The sequence below is a fragment of the Oryctolagus cuniculus genome, chromosome 15, assembly GCF_051225735.1.
Source record: "Oryctolagus cuniculus isolate XC-2025 breed Fujian yellow rabbit chromosome 15, ASM5122573v1, whole genome shotgun sequence".
NCBI classification, from domain to species: domain Eukaryota; kingdom Metazoa; phylum Chordata; class Mammalia; order Lagomorpha; family Leporidae; genus Oryctolagus; species Oryctolagus cuniculus.
Window position 1 is genome coordinate 63,368,807 of NC_142881.1, and position 16,452 is coordinate 63,385,258.

At 41.4% G+C, this 16,452-nt stretch overlaps 1 protein-coding gene across 18 annotated transcripts in view; it reads right to left on the reverse strand.

Moving 5' to 3' along the window:
* The window catches only part of MICU1 (mitochondrial calcium uptake 1), a 230,157-nt gene that overhangs the window by 166,238 nt on the left and 47,467 nt on the right, over nt 1-16,452 (reverse strand). For 16 of the 18 annotated variants that reach the window (XM_002718431.6, XM_089313422.1, XM_089313411.1 and 13 more), the window contains 2 exons: nt 14,124-14,285; nt 2,339-2,510 (listed from right to left, as the gene is read on the reverse strand). In XM_002718431.6, coding sequence (XP_002718477.1) covers nt 2,339-2,510; nt 14,124-14,284 — 333 coding nt within the window. In that variant the 5' untranslated portion in view covers nt 14,285. The remainder of the gene's footprint in view (nt 1-2,338; nt 2,511-14,123; nt 14,286-16,452) is intronic. The other 2 variants (XM_070057806.2, XM_089313420.1) reach the window with 1 other exon arrangement.

The window sequence follows — 16,452 nt, forward strand, 5'->3', positions numbered from 1 at the left end:
AAAGAACTAATGAGAAAAAGCATGAAAGAACAGGTAAGATACAAACAGGATGTGTGAGGAGTCAACATAAATTTAACAGTAGTTGCAAAATAAAAGAGAAAGCAATATTGAAGCAAATTGTGAGAATTTCCCAGAACTGAAGTCCTGAATTTCATAAAGAACAATAAAAAAAAAAAAACTAAAAACACTATAACTGGGGTGGGCAGTGTGGTGCAGTGAGGTGAGCAGCTGCTGGCAATGACCACATCCCATATTGGGGTGACTGATCCAGTCTCGGCTGAGTCTTGGCTCCTCTACTTCTTATTCAGCTTCCTGCTAACGCAAGTAGGAAGTGGCAGATGATGGCTTAAGTGTTTTGGTCTCTGCTGCCCACATGGGTGACCTGGATGCAGTCCTCAGCTCCTGGCTTTGGCATGGCCCAGCTCTAGCTATTACATGCATTTGGGAAATGAACCAGTAGATAGGGGATTTCTCTCTTATTTCTATCATTGTGCCTTTCAAGCAGATGAAAATAAATTTTCTTTTCTTTTCTTTTTTTTTTTTTGACAGGCAGAGTGGACAGTGAGAGAGAGACAGAGAGAAAGGTCTTCCTTTGCCGTTGGTTCACCCTCCAATGGCCACCGCGGCCAGCGCGCTGCGGCCGGCGCACCACGCTGATCCGATGGCAGGAGCCAGGTACTTCTCCTGGTCTCCCATGGGGTGCAGGGCCCAAGCACTTGGGCCATCCTCCACTGTACTCCCTGGCCACAGCAGAGAGCTGGCCTGGAAGAGGGGCAACCGGGACAGAATCCGGAGCCCCGACCGGGACTAGAACCCAGAGTGCTGGTGCCGCAAGGCGGAGGATTAGCCTAGTGAGCAGCGGCGCCGGCCATGAAAATAAATTTAAAAATTAAAATACAAACTATAATCAAAGCAAGCAAAATTTAAAAGCAGTAAGCATAGACTAACATAGGGTGCTATGAACTAAACAGTATGACTGACTCAACCTTTTTATAGAAGAATTTTTTTTAATTTAAAATAAAATTAAACACAGAAATCTATCACTTCATCTTGGAAATGATAAGCAGCAAATTCAGGGTACTGATTAACCTCTGAAGAGGCAGAGAGAACGGGTTTAGGGAGGAGCATGCAAGCAATGTATTTCTACACTGATCTTAGCCAAAAGGCCGAGAAGCAATTCACGCACTGTATTTTTAATTTTCATTTCTTTTAAAAAATCTGGAGTAGGCCGGCGCCGCGGCTCACTAGGCTAATCCTCCGCCTAGCGGCGCTGGCACACCGGGTTCTAGTCCCAGTCGGGGCACCGGATTCTGTCCCGGTTGCCCCTCTTCCAGGCCAGCTCTCTGCTGTGGCCAGGGAGTGCAGTGGAGGATGGCCCAGGTGCTTGGGCCCTGCACCCCATGGGAGACCAGGAAAAGCACCTGGCTCCTGGCTCCTGCCATCGGATCAGCGCAGTGCGCCGGCCGCGGCGGCCATTGGAGGGTGAACCAATGGCAAAGGAAGACCTTTCTCTCTGTCTCTCTCTCACTGTCCACTCTGCCTGTCAAAAAAAAAAAAAAAAAAAATCTGGAGTAAATATAAATAAATCTTGACAGTCACTTGAAATTTCTGCTGTCCTCAAAGTTCCTTGGTTTTCTAGAGATTAGATATTTACAAAGAGATTATGCTCTCTGTTTACAACCTGACATCCTAGATAAGAAATACTACAAAGATTCAACATATGAGTACATGATAATGTTTAGCATGAGGAAGATGCAGAAACCCAGCATCAACTTAGGTAGCTGAATTAAAGGACCTAAGAAAGAATATGCTAATTCTGGTTACCAACCTTAGATCCTCTTAACTACCCCCTTTAACATCAAATTCAAGAGAACCTTTGGGCCGGCACCGCGGCTCAATAGGCTAATCCTCCACCTGCGGTGCCAGCACTCCGGGTTCTAGTCCCGGTTGCTCCTCTTCCTGTCCAGCTCTCTGTTGTGGCCAGGGAGTGCAGTGGAGGATGGCCCAAGTGCTTGGGCCCTGCACCCGCATGGGAGACCAGGAGGAAGCACCTGGCTCCTGGCTTCAGATCAGCGTGGTGCGCCGGCTGCAGCGGCCATTGGGGGGTGAGCCAACGGAAAAAAGGAAGACCTTTCTCTGTCTGTCTCTCTCACTGTCCACTCTGCCTGTCAAAAAAAAAAAAAAAAAAAAGAACCTTTGGCTTAGAACAATGAAAATAGCAGAGGTGAATAACCTGGAAGTGAGTATGAATCATCTGAAATGCACAGTAAAAATAGTGAACTGCATTCTTCTACTTGAGGTTATGGTTCTGATTGACTTATATGACTGTGTTCCATACCTTTCTGTCTCTGAATCCACGTTTCTTCTTTTTTTCTTCTGGATAAGGCTCAAGAGAAGTATCTGCAGCCTTTTTCTCATGGTTATAAGCTTCTCCTTCATCTTTATTCTTCCCGTTATCACCAGTTTCAGACTTTAGGTTGTTCACATATTGTGGAGATTCTGCATGAGCCCTGGATACCAAAAACAAGAACAAAAGCCTAGGTTAGTTGTGATGATCCATCACATTAAGCAAAGAAGCACCCAAAGAGATGGCTTAGCAGGAGCAACAGCAATGACAATTATCACGATATCTGAACAAAGAGGTCCCTCATCACATGACCTGGCAATCCCATTTCTGGTTACATATCCAAAAGAATTGAAAATACAGTCTCAAAGAGATATTTATGCACTCATGTTCACAGCAGCACTACTCACAATAGCTTAACATGGGAGTGACCCAAGTGTCCTTTGGTGGACAAACGGATAAACAAAATGTAGTATACAAATTCAAGATTTTTCAGACTTAAAAAGTAAGGAAATTGTTACATCTCAAGGATAAACCTTGAGCCCATTACATGAAATGGAATAAGCCACTCATAGAAAGATAAATATTGTATCATTCCACTTACAAGAGTTATTCAGAGCAGTTAAATCCAAAGAAACAGAGAAGAAAGGTGGTTATTAGGACTGAAAGGAGGCTTTTTAACAGGCATAGAGTTAGAGTTTTGCAAAAGGCAAAAGTTCTGAAGACTTGTTCACCACAATGAGAATATAATTAACACAAGTAAACTACATACTTAAAAATGGTTAAGATGGTAAATTTTGGGGACGGTGCTGTGGTGCAGGAGGTTAATCCTCTGCCTGCAGTGCCGGCATCCAATATGGGCACCAGATCTAGTCCCGGCTGCTCCTTTTCAGATCCAGCTCTCTGCTATGGCCTAGGAAAGCAGCGGAAGATGGCCCAAGTCCTTGGGCCCCTGCACCCACATGAGACCCGGAAGAAGCTCCTGGCTCCTGGCTTTGAATCAGCTCAGTTATGGTGGTTGCAGCCACTTGAGGAGTGAACCAGTGGATGGAAGAACTTTCTCTCTCTCTCTCCCTCTTACTGTCTCTAACTCTCCCTCTCAAATAAATAAATTAAATCTTAAAAAAAATATGGTAAATTTTATGTTACATGTCTCTCAACACAACAAAAAAGGATACAAGCAAAGAAAAAATAGGAGCCTAAAAGAATAAAAAACATTCAAATAAAAACTTAAACATATAAAAAAATTCTACATGAGGGCAGACATTTGGCCTACTGGTTAAGGTGCTGGTTAAGGTACCTGCATACCATACGTTTGAGTGCCCGGGTGTGACAGCCAGCTCAGGCTCCTGACTCCAGCTTCTTGCTGCTGTGTATCCTGGAAGGCAAGGGTGATGGTCCTGGTAGCTGGGTTCCCGTCACCCATGTGGGAGGCCTGGATTGAGTTCCAGGCTCTTTTGCTTTTGCTCCAGCCTGACTCCTGGCCACTGAGGCTGCTAAGGGAGTGAACCAATGGCTGAAAATGCACACCCTCTCTATCCCTCAAGTAACTTTCTACTTTGGTTCAAACTTCTTTTTAACCTTGATCAAATGATGTACAGGATCACATCATTGCTCTATTTCCCTCTGAAAAATCTCCTATAACTAAAAAATTATGGATGGTCTGCTGAAGGGGAGACCCTATTTATTTATCTATGGAAGCAAAACACAGTATTCACTCAATCCACTCTTCAAGTGCAATAGTAGCTACACTAATTGCTAAAATTAAGACCTGAATAGGACTGTTCTTGTCTCCAAGAAGTTGAGAGTCAGTACAGAGTGTAGACAAGTAAAACAAGGGAACACATAAGGACAGGAAAGAAGATCAAGAAAAACTTCCTAAAAAGAATGATTTATTATCAGCCTTTTTTTAAAAATACGATTTATATATTTATTTGAAAGGGAGAGTTATAGAGAGAATGAGAGACAGATCTTTCATCTGTTAATTGAATCCCCAGCTGGCTGCAACAGCCAAGGATGGGCCAAGTGGAAGCCAGGAGCCAGGAGCTTCATCTGGGTCTCCCACATAGGTGCAGGGGTCCAGACACTTGGGCCATCTTCTACGGCTTTCCTAGGCCATTAGCAGGGAGCTGGATCGGAAGTAAAGCAGCTGGGACACAAACTGGCATCCAGTGGGATGCTGGTGTCACAGGCAGTGGCTTTACTCCCTATGCCACAATGCCCAGTCCCTGATCTCCCAACTTATAAACCTGAAGTTCTACAAAAGAAAAGCTACAGCTATTAAAAAATAATTTGGTATGACAGAAACTCTCCTAACTATATTTCTTTCAATCAGTTCACTTAATTAACCAGCATTCAAAATCTATGCACAAAAACCTAGGGGCTATTGTCCATGACCCTCTGATTGCTCTCGTATAGTAGACTGGCCTCACTCTGGTTACCCCTGTGACTCCACCTTGGGCAATTCATGCTTATAAGAATCATTTTTTTCCCATTACTGTAATGAATAAAATAAATATTACACAACTAATAAAGCACCATGATGTATAAAAAAAGAACTTCTGTTCCCAACCACAATGGAGTAACTGTACTAGATTTGAGTTTCCATTGGAGCTAAAATAGAGAAAATTGAAGAAAATATATGAAACAAATGCTTTGAGACACTGCACATCAGTCAGAAACGCTGAGAAAAGTGAGTTCTATACATGCCCTGAATTTGTTTGCAGACGTTTTCCAGTCCACATGTAGGATCCAAGCCAAACACAACGACCTCACTAAATTGAGCAAAGTTCGGAGAAGCACTGGAATCGATGAGGCAGAGGACCCAAGAGGAAGAAATCACACAGAAAAAGAGCTCCAAAAACCTACACGAAGTGCCCTGGAGAACTGAGTGCACACTAAGCACACTGAGCAGCACATTCTTAGGTTAAACCACCCAGAAAAGTGATCAGAGAGCGAGCAGTGGGTCAAATAATTTCCAGAGTTCACAAGCAGAAAACGTTCTAGTTCTGACAAGTACACACCCCTAAAAGTGTCATGTCATGTTACTGGGCTAAATGAGCACAAAGAAAATGGTGCTCTAGACCATTCTTTAAAAAAAAAAGTTTAATTGAACAAGCTTTGGAAGATCAAGCAGATTCTCTACTAAATTAACTGCTAAAAGAAAAAAACTCAACACATTAAAATACTGCAGGAAAAAAAAAAACGGTGACCTTGAACACACTTAAAGATACGGTATCTTTAAGGTGTTTCATAAAAAAGAAAACAAGGTCAACCTAGAATTCAACATCTCTCGAAAATCTCCTTCAACAGTGAAGGCAAAAATGAAGATATTTCCAAACAAAAGCTGATAGAATCTACTGCCAGCAGACAAACACTTTTAGAAATATCAAAGGAAATGTTCCCATACCAGGCTAAAGAAGAAGGATACTAGATGGACTAGTGGATGGCAACTGTATGTCCAACTTTCTTTCAAATAAAAATGAAAATAATTCATTAAAAATATATATCGGACTATTTAGCAGAGGTGGGGAAACATTCTGACAAAGACAATTTGGATATTTATAACATCATTCACAGGCCATACAAAATTATCAACTTAAAAATTAGCCTGCTACAGATTTATTGAATTTCGAATCCTGCCTTGTGGTTGCCTTAGCAGGGCCAGACCAGGTGATTTTGTTGGCTTTACATGGCCTGCAGGCTAGACATTCTCCACTACTGATTAAGCAGAGATACAAAAGTAATAACAATGTGTGAGTGGTGTATGAGTAATAATGATGTGTGAGGTTTATAGCATATGTAGATATAAAATATATAAAGGCAATAGCAGAAAGAAAATAAAAAAACAATGTTGCAAAGTTGTTTTTGTTTTGCATTTATTTGTTTGAAAGATAGAGAGACAGAAAGAGCTCCTATCTATTGGCTCATTCACCAAGTGCCTGCAACAGCCAAGACTGGGCAGGAGCTGAAATCTAGAGTTGGAAACTCAATGCAAGTCTCTTCCTGACATGGGTGGTAGGATCCCAATTACTTGAGTCATTACCACTGCTCCAAGGGTCTGCATTAGCAGGAAGCTGAAGTCAGGAACTGCAGTCGGGTATCAAATCCACATACTGTGACATGGCACAAGGGTGCCTTAAGTGGAGTATTAACCACGAGGCTAAACTCCTGCCCTGTAAAGTTCTTACACTTATGAGAAGTGATGCAGTATTATTTGAAGGTAGTTATGACAAATTCAAGATGTTTGCTGTAAGCTTTAGAGCTTAGTTAACTAAGCTGTTAGTTGACTATGGAGTTAGTTAGGAGTTAGTTAACTATTGTTCTACAGCTCAAATTCAGTCTCTTACCATTTATTTTTTTTTTAAATATTGTCTAAGCACACTTTATTTATTTATTTATTTTTGACAGGCAGAGTTAGACAGTGAGAGAGACAGACAGAAAGGTCTTCCTTCTGTTGGTTCACCCCCCAGATGGCTGCTACGGCCGGTGTGCTGCGCCAATCCGAAGCCAGGAGCCAAGTGCTTCCTCCTGGTCTCTTATGTGGGTGCAGGGCCCAAGGACCTGGGCCATCCTCCACTACCTTCCCGGGCCACAGCAGAGAGCTGGACTAGAAGAGGAGCAACCGGGACAGAATCCGGCACCTCAACCGGGACTAGAACCTGGTGTGCCGGCGCCACAAGCGGAGGATTAGCCTAGTGAGCCACAGAGCCGGCCAGCACACTTTATTTTTTTTAAAGATTTATTTATTTGAAAGGCAGCATTACAGAGAAGCATTGAAAGAAAGAGAGAGAGAGAGAGGAGAGGGAAAGAGAGAGAAAGTCTTCTATCCGCTGGTTCACTTCCCAGATGGCCACAACGGCCGGAGCTGGGTCAATCCAAAGCCAGGAGTCTGGAGATTCTTGCGGGTCTCCCACGTGGGTGCAGGGGCCCAAGGACTTGGGCCATCTTCCACTGCCTTCCCAGGCCATAGCAGAGTTGGAATGGAAGTGGAGAAGCTAGGACTTAAACTGGTGCCCATGTGAGATGCCTGCACTGCAGGCGGCAGCATTACCCTCTACACCACAGAGCCAGCCCTTCCTACCCATTCTGGTATATCCTCAAGCTGAGTGGTTTCTACATTATTAAATGGTTGAAAAGAAGCAAGAGAATAATATTTGGTGATACATGAAAAATTATATGAAATTCAAATTTCAGTGTTCATAAAGTTTTACTGGAATATAGCTATTCTCTTTCACGTATGTGTTATCTCTGGCTGCTTCTGCACCACAACAGAAGTAGTGACATAAAGTTTATTATCTACAAAGTATAAAGTATTTGCTTTCTGGTCCTTTATAGAAATGTTTGCCATTCCTGTTTTACAGCAATTATGAAGAAGGGAGGGGGAAAGCAGGAGAGGCAGGCATAAGATGAGCAATCTTACAGCACTAAAATCCTGGTACTTCATATATTTATGATTTTGAAAATTAATAAAATCAGAATCTGTAACAAAAACATATGTTTTATAAAAATCCTAATATTGAGGATATCCTGTTAACATATATGTTTTTTGTTTCTGGATGTTTTAGATTTACAAATTACAAATGCTGTACCAACAAAAATATGAATTCTGTGTGTGTGTGTGTGTGTGTGTGTATACACATCTTCTTGTCAGCTCTACCACAAGTATTTTCCAAGACCACCTAAGACTTTCTAAGGATTCTGTTCACATATCACTATATCATAGTTGTATTAGTGCCTCTCAGTAGCTTTTCCCCACTTGAGTTGTTCCCATTGTCATTGTTATATTAATCTCTTCAATATCTATTTTTATCTCTTGCTTCAAAACCTCTTTGGTCACCACTGACCTCCTTATCAGTACACAAGGTCTTCTATATAGTGGTCTCAACTTTTTCAGAAAGTCAGTCTTTTCTGCCAATGCTCTCTTTTCCTCAGCATCACTTATCTGCATATATACCCAATAATGACATGCATGGTGGCTGACTACCTGCTACGCACTGTCTACCAAAAAATAAAGGTGCCAGGTACTATTCTAAGCAGTGAAGAAACAGTAACTCATTTAATCATCAAAACATCATTATGAACATCAAATTCGGTGAGCTCAGAGGGCTTTCATGGCCTTGGCAACTCATGACTAGAGCCTGGGGAGATTGCTGACGCCTTAAACAAGAGTGTCAATTTGTTAAGTCAACAACAGGAGTCACTGTGCACTTACTCCCCATGTAGGATCTCTGTCTTTAATGTGTAGTTCAATGTGAATTAATGATATGACTAGTGCTCAAGCAGTATGATCAGGACTATGAAAGAAGGTGAAGGCAGAGAACTCCCCAGTAAAAGTACAAAGGAATTCCAAAGCAAACATCAGAAATATTTATGGAGATGTGGCAGGGCCAAGTCATTACTTATCAATAGTCACTTTGACTGCAGATGACCTCAACTCTCCAGTTAAAAGATTCAGACTGGCTGAATGGATTAAAAAACAAAATCCAGGCAGGCGCCGCGGCTCACTAGGCTAATCCTCCGCCTAGCGGTGCCGGCACACCGGGTTCTAGTCCTGGTCAGGGCGCCGGATTCTGTCCCGGTTGCCCCTCTTCCAGGCCGGCTCTCTGCTGTGGCCAGGGAGTGCAGTGGAGGATGGCCCAGGTGCTTGGGCCCTGCACCCCATGGGAGACCAGGAAAAGCACCTGGCTCCTGGCTCCTGCCATCGGATCAGCGCAGTGCGCCGGCCGCAGTGCGCCAGCCGCGGCGGCCATTGGAGGGTGAACCAATGGCAAAGGAAGACCTTTCTCCCTGTCTCTCTCTCTCACTGTCCACTCTGCCTGTCAAAAAAAAAAAAAAAAAATTCCACCTATTCGCTGCCTACAAGAAACACATCTCACCAACAAGATACGTGCAGACTGAAAGTGAAAGGATGGAAAAAGATATTCCATCCTAACAGAAACCAAAAAAGAGCTGGTGTAGCCATCCTAATATTGGACAAAATAGACTTTTCACAAAAAGTGTTAAAAGTTTTAAGACAAAAAAGGGCACTATGCAATGATTAGGGTCAGTTCAACAGGAAGATGTGACTACACTAAATATATATGGACCTAGTTAGAGGACACCTAGCTATTTAAAAGAAACGTTAATGGATCTAAAGGGAGGCATAGACTTCAACACAATAGTAATGGAGAACTTCAATACCCCACTTTCAGCAATGGGCATATCAACCAGACAGAAAATCAGCAAGGAAACAACAGTTAATAGATACTATAGACCTAATGGATATCTACAGAACTTTTCATCCTACAGTTGCAGAATATATATTCTTCTCACCAGTGCATAGAACTTTCTCTAGGATAGATCACATGCTTGGCCATAAAGCTAGTCTCAGCAAATTCAAAAAAATCAAATGCATACCATGCATCTTCTCTGACCACAATGGAATTAAGCTGGAAATCAACAAATCAAGAATCTCTAGTACATATGCAAACACGTGGAGACTGAAGAATGTGCTCCTGAATGAACAGTGGGTCACAGAAGAAATCAAAAGAGAAATCAAATAACTATTGAGGAACAGGTTTTTTTTTTAATACTATTTTTTTGCACTCTTTACTTAGTATAGAGTTAATCTTCTGTGTATAAAGTTAATTGAAAATAGATCTTAGTGAAAAATAAGAATGGGAAGAGGAGAGGGAGGAAGAAGAAGGGTGGGAATGGGGGTGGGAGGGTGGATATGGTGGGAAGAATCACTATCACTATGTTCCTAAAGTTGTATTTATGAAATGCATGAAGTTTGTAAACCTTAAATAAAAGGTTTCTGGGGAAAATTTTTTTTAAAAAGATTTTATTTATTTGTTTGAGAGGTAGAGTTACAGACAGAGGGAGAGACAGAGAGAAAGATCTTCCATCTACTAGTTCAATCCTCAAATGGCTGCAACAGCTGGAGCTGGGCTGATCCGAAGCCAAGAGCTAGGAGCTTCTTCTGGGTTTCCCATGTGGGTGGAGGTGCCCGAGGACTTGGGCCATCTTCCACTGCTTTCCCAGGCCACAGCAGAGAGCTGGATCAGAAGAGAAGCTCCTGGAACACGAACCGATGTCCCTATGGGATGTCGGCACCACAGGCAGAGGCTTAGCACATTATGCCACAGTGCTGGCCTCCTCCCACCCTGTCCAGGGTTTCTTTAAAGGACAATAAATATGTTCTGAATTAAATGGTAGTGATAGTTATACAATCTTGTGAAAATACCAAAACTACTAAATTATCATACATGTAAAATTGATAAATTGGAATTGGCACTAGGTATAGCAGATACAGCTGCCTCCTGTAGCACTGGCATCCCATATGGACCCCGGTGCAAGTCCTGGCTTCTCCACTTCTGATCCAGCTTCCTGCTAATGCACCTGGGAAAGTAGCGGAAGACGGCCCGAGTCCTCGGGGACCTCTACCCGCATGGGAGACCCAGAAGAAGTTTCTGGTTTCAGACTGGCCCATCTCTGGCTGTTGCAGCCATTTGGGGAATGAACCAGCAGATGGATGATCTCTCTCTCTATATATATATATCTGCCTCTCTCCCTGTAAGTTTGCTTCTCAAATAAATAAATAAATCTTTTAAAAATAATTGTGGTAGGAGAATTATATCTCAATAACATTACTATTAAAAAATCCAAAATTTAACAACATATGTACAAGATTTATACACCCAAACCCAAAAAACTAAGAGAAATTTTAAAACATTTAAATAAACCAAGAGGTACAAAGTGTTCATAGATTAAAAGGCTTAATACTAAGATGTTGATTCTCCCCATCATGTTCTATAGATTTAAAATGCAAATTCAAAGTCCTAATCAAAGTCCTAGCAGATCCTCTCAGGAACTAAAAGGTTGATTATGAAATTTATATGGAAATGTAAAAACCTAACAGACTGAAAAAGAAGAAGGACTCAAACACTACAGGACTTAAATATTTGTTTTTAAAAAAAGATTTATTTATTTAAAGACAGAGTTACAGAAAGAGGTAGAGACAGAGAGAGAGGTCTTCCATCTGCTGGTTCACTCCCCAGATGGCAGCAACGGCCAGAGCTGATCCGATCCGAAACCAGGAGCCAGGAGTTTCGCCCGTCTCCCATGTGGGTGCAGGGGCCTAAGGACTTGGGCCAACTTCTACTGCTTTCCCAGGTCATAGCAGAGAGCTGAATTGGAAGAGGAGCAGCCAGAACTAGAACTGGTGCCTATATGGGATGCTGGTGCTTCAGGCTAGGGCTTTAACCCACTGTGCCACAGCGCAGGCCCCTTAAATATTTGTTTTTAAGACTTAACGATAGGGGCTGGCTTTGTGGCATAGCAGGTAAAGCCACCACCTGCAGTCCCGGCATCCCATATGGGCGCTGGTTTAAGTTTTGACTGCTCCATTTCTGATCCAGTTCTCTGCTATGGCCTGGAAAAGCAATGGAAGATGGATGGCCCAAGTCCTTGGGACCCTGAAGAAGCTCCTGGCTCCTGGCTTCAGAATCAGTCCAGCTCCAGCCATTGTGGCCATTTGGGGACTGAACCATAATATGGAAGACCACCACCCCACCCCACCCCGCCTCTGCATGTCTGTAACTGTCTTTCAAAGAAATAAATATATCTTTTTTTTTTTTTTAAGAAAAGACAACAATAATCAAGATTGTCACATTAATGCAAACAAAGACAGATTAGGGGAACAGAAGGGAGTCTAGAAAGAAGCCCATACCTATGCTAATGATTGAGACAAGATGGGGTGCGTTCAGGGTGGTATGGCCATAGACTAATGACTGACTGTCAACAAGAACACCAACATAATTCAGTGGTAAAAGGATGGTTTTTTAATAGAATAACTGGATATCTTACGAAGAAAAAAAAAAGAACCTCTAATCTCATACTAAACATAAAAATTAATTCAAAATCAGTTCTTGATCTAAATATAAAAACTAAACCTATGAAACACAAGAGAAAATCTTCACATCTGGGGACAATAATACTGCCTAGCTAGAAAAAAAAGCACTAACTATATAAGAAAATTTGATAAGCTAGAATTCATCAAAATTAAAATTTCTGCTCTTTCAAAAAACCATGAATGAAATGAAGAGGCAAGCCATTTAATGGGAGAAAACAATTACAATAAACATATATTTAACTAAGATCTTAGACACAAGTATATAAAGAATTCTTAGAGCTAAATAATAAGACAAATAATTCAGTATTTATATAGGCAAACTAACTAGATGCCTCTGAAAAGAGGACAAAGAAAAAACCAGCACATAAAAAGATATTCAGCCTCATCAGTAATCAGGGAAACAGAAATTCAAACCACAGTAAAATGCCACAACACTCTGACTAGAGAAGCTAAATTAAAAGACTCAAGGTAAATCCTCATGCATTGCTGGCAGGAATTTGTATGGGATAAATTCTTTGAAAAACTGGTGGATCTGAGTAAAGTTCATATATTTGCCATAGGACCTAGTAATTCCACTTAGGCATTAAACCAAAAGAAATAAAGACTTTTACATGAATTTCAAAGCAATTTTATAATGAGAGCAAAAAACTGAACAGAGTGTAAAAGTCCTTCACCTAGAAAGTAGATCAACAAATTGTGATATATTAATACAAAGGAATATTTTTCAATTATTAAAAAGACATGAACTTCCGCTACAAATGGTTAAATCTCAAAAACATTAGGCTGAGTGAAAGAATTCAGATTCAAAATTACATCTACATTAAGTTCTTGAAATTCAAAACTGACTTACAGTGATATGGATCAGATCAGTAGTTGTCTGGAGTGGTGGGACTTTATGGGTGGATGGAAATGTTCTATATCTTGATTTAGGGATACTTACATAATGCACAGATTCGTTAACAATCTATATATTTAAAATGAGTATATTTTTAGCTATATTATTCTTCAACAAAACTGATTTTTAAAAAATGTAGTTCTTTGAAGAAGCCAAACATAATGAAAAACAACTGCAAGAGAGGGTGAACCAGATAAACCATAAAACACATAGGGAGGGGCAGGCATTTGGTCTAGTTATTAAGACACCAGATAAAATGTCTACATCCTATATTTGGAGTGCTCAGGTTCGATTCCCAGCTCCAGCCCCCAATTCCAGCTTCCTGCCAATGCAGATCCTCTGAGGCAGCAGGTGAGAGCTCCATTAGCTGAGTGCCTGCCTCCCACAGGAGAGAACCTGCTCAAGCTATGGGCCCAACCCGGGCCTTTGGGAGTACTTGAGAAGTGAACCCGGGCATCGGAGCGCTCTTTCAAGCTTGCTCTCTCTCTTACTCTTTCTATCTTTTCAGCAGATAAAATTAAAAATCCAATCAAAACAACGACAACAAGCCATAGGGAATGGTAGAGTTAGAAACACAGTACATATGTATTTTAAGAAAGAGAAAACTATGGCTCATTGCATTCTCACTTTCCTCAGGGAAGTTTCAATAACTAAAAGAAAATTATCAGGTGACAAAAAAGTATTAAGATTCATTAGTTAATTTCATATGGTCATGAAATTCTGAAGTCTCAGAAAGCATTTTCTAAAGCTATTACAGATATCTTTGGAACATTATTAAAAATGTACATATCCTGAACCACAATGTTTTCCATTTCTTGTCTTGGCATAAAAGCTGACTTCTCTGAAATATCTTATTTCATAGAACAAACAGTATCAACACCAAATGATTTCGAATATAAAGTTAAGCCTGAAATGAATCCTTCCTGATTATACAGACAGCTGGAAGAATGAACGTCCATGCGGGAACAGGAAGGCTGGGGAACTCTCACCTCTTCCACAAAAGCCCAGTACTTGCAGTTACTGCAGATGCTCCCAGGAACGCCACCATCATTAGTCTTCTCCTGACCTGAGTAGGCTGGGAGGCTCCATGGTACCATCGAGAGCCCACAGCCAGTTCTGCCAACGCAGAGAGTGAATTAAGACGAAACATCCTGGGGACAAAAAGTAGGAATGTCACTTCAAGGCTACTGGTAGCGACTGACAATGATTATGATGCTGACAGTATCAACATCACTTGCTGACGAAGTGCTTATTCTATGGCACATGTTATTCTAAACACTTGGCATGCATTGTCCCATTTAATTCTGAAAACAATCTCGGCAGAAAAATCTCTACTACTCATAACCCTAGTACGTAAAGTACAATTAGAAGACAAAAACCACATGACAATTAGGGGATAGAGAGACAGCAAAGACAGGGAGCAGCCACCAGTTTTGGGCTGCCGCATAGTTACCAAGATAGGATCGAACCTGTCAAAGGGCTGAGACCCAGACCTCGTGAAGGTGGACTTCAGGGTGCTAGGTAAAGCCACCCACAATGGGGAGATGCCATAATTCACTGGAAAACTGCACGTGGGAGTGCTGCTGTCAAAGCTCTCACAGGGTTGAGCACCACTAAGTGTCCCAGTAGCCCCTGCATGTCATGGGAGCCAGCAGACAAGAACACACTAGAATCAGGTAGAAACTGCCCTTCCTTCTCCAGTGTCCCTCTAGTCCCTCTACTGACAAAGCTGAACAATAACTGGCAAGGGAGAAATTTTTAGAATCACAATCAGGGGAATAAAAGATGGATTTAGAACTGAAAAGAAGCACATCGATACTAGCACTCTGATGTTACAGCTGTGATGTGTGACTTGCTCCACAGCATGCAGTCAGGATCCCAGAGTCCAAGTTTTTAACTAGGAAATGCTGCTGCCTCCTCTCTGATAACTCTGACATTGCTTCTGTGAAAAGAATTTAAGTACTCATTAAATCTTTCTCATACCCAGGCCCTTAGAAGTCTTCTTCCCAAACAGATGCTCTCATGTCATACTTAAAACTTCACTAAAAAAAATTCCTTTAATATTTTATTTCATATGAGACTCCTGTATTAGTTCATATTATTGCCCCATGAACATTCACTTTCCCATTCTCCATCCCACAGGCAAAGACTATTTTCCATGTCTTTCAATTTTGTGTATCTTGCCATGTGCCTTGCTTGAGCAATGAAATATAGGCCAATTCCATGAACTCCTTTTTTTTTAAGTGTATTTATTCACAGAGAGAAAAGGAGAGACATACACACAGATACACACACACACACACACACACACAGATCTTTGATTCACTGGTTTACTCTGCAAATGTTCCCAATAGTCAGGGCTGGGCAAGACTGAAGCAAGGAGACTGGAACACTTTCGAGGTCTCCCACATGGGTGACAGCGACCCAAGCACTTGGGTCATCACCTGCTACCCCTCAGGATGTATATGGAGAAAGCTAAATCAGAAGTGAAGTAGCTAGAACTTGAATCAGCACCCCAATCTGGGATTCAGGCATTCTACGCAGCAGTTAACTGGTGTGCCACAATGTCTGATCCTCATTCCCATCAAATGATTTTAAGAGGAGTTACTGTTGGCCGCCTTGTGCTCCTGTACGCCACCAAAAGATCATGCCTCAAGGAAACACTGATCCTTCAACTCGGGTTCCATAAAGAACAGACCTGAGCCTGAAATAAACCACTGTCAAGTCCAGCTAAACCAGCTGAGCACAGCTGCAGAATGCTGGTAGAAATCAACGTTATGATAGCCATGACGAGTTTTGGGGTTGTTTGTTGCCAAAGCAAAAGCTGACTAATTCAGCATCTAAGAGAATTACTGGGAAATTCTAATTCAGCAGAATTGATTAAGCTCATTCTATATACATATTCAGCACTGTGTTACTTTTTTTTAGGTCAAAACACTTTTACATTCTAATTAGGCAAGATACACATAAAACATTTTCTGAAAGAACACATTTCTATAAGAGTATCTTGAAGAAATATAAAAGATTATGGGATACATGGTAGAAAATTAAAGACAAAAGAAAACTGGGTTGAGCCTGGGCCAGTCAGTAAAGGCTTTTGTTTGATCTTAAGCCTCAGAATAGTGTAGGATTTTCATCAAACGACAGAAATGTCAAGAGTACTCCAAAAGGATTAATTCAAGTACTTCCATTTGGGGAAATAATGTGGATTTTTTTCCCTCTAGACATCAACCTTGAGGTCACAGAATAGCCCCACGTTCTTTTATTACACACAGCACACTGAAGGAGAATGGGCATTACTTTCTGGCTCCATGACCT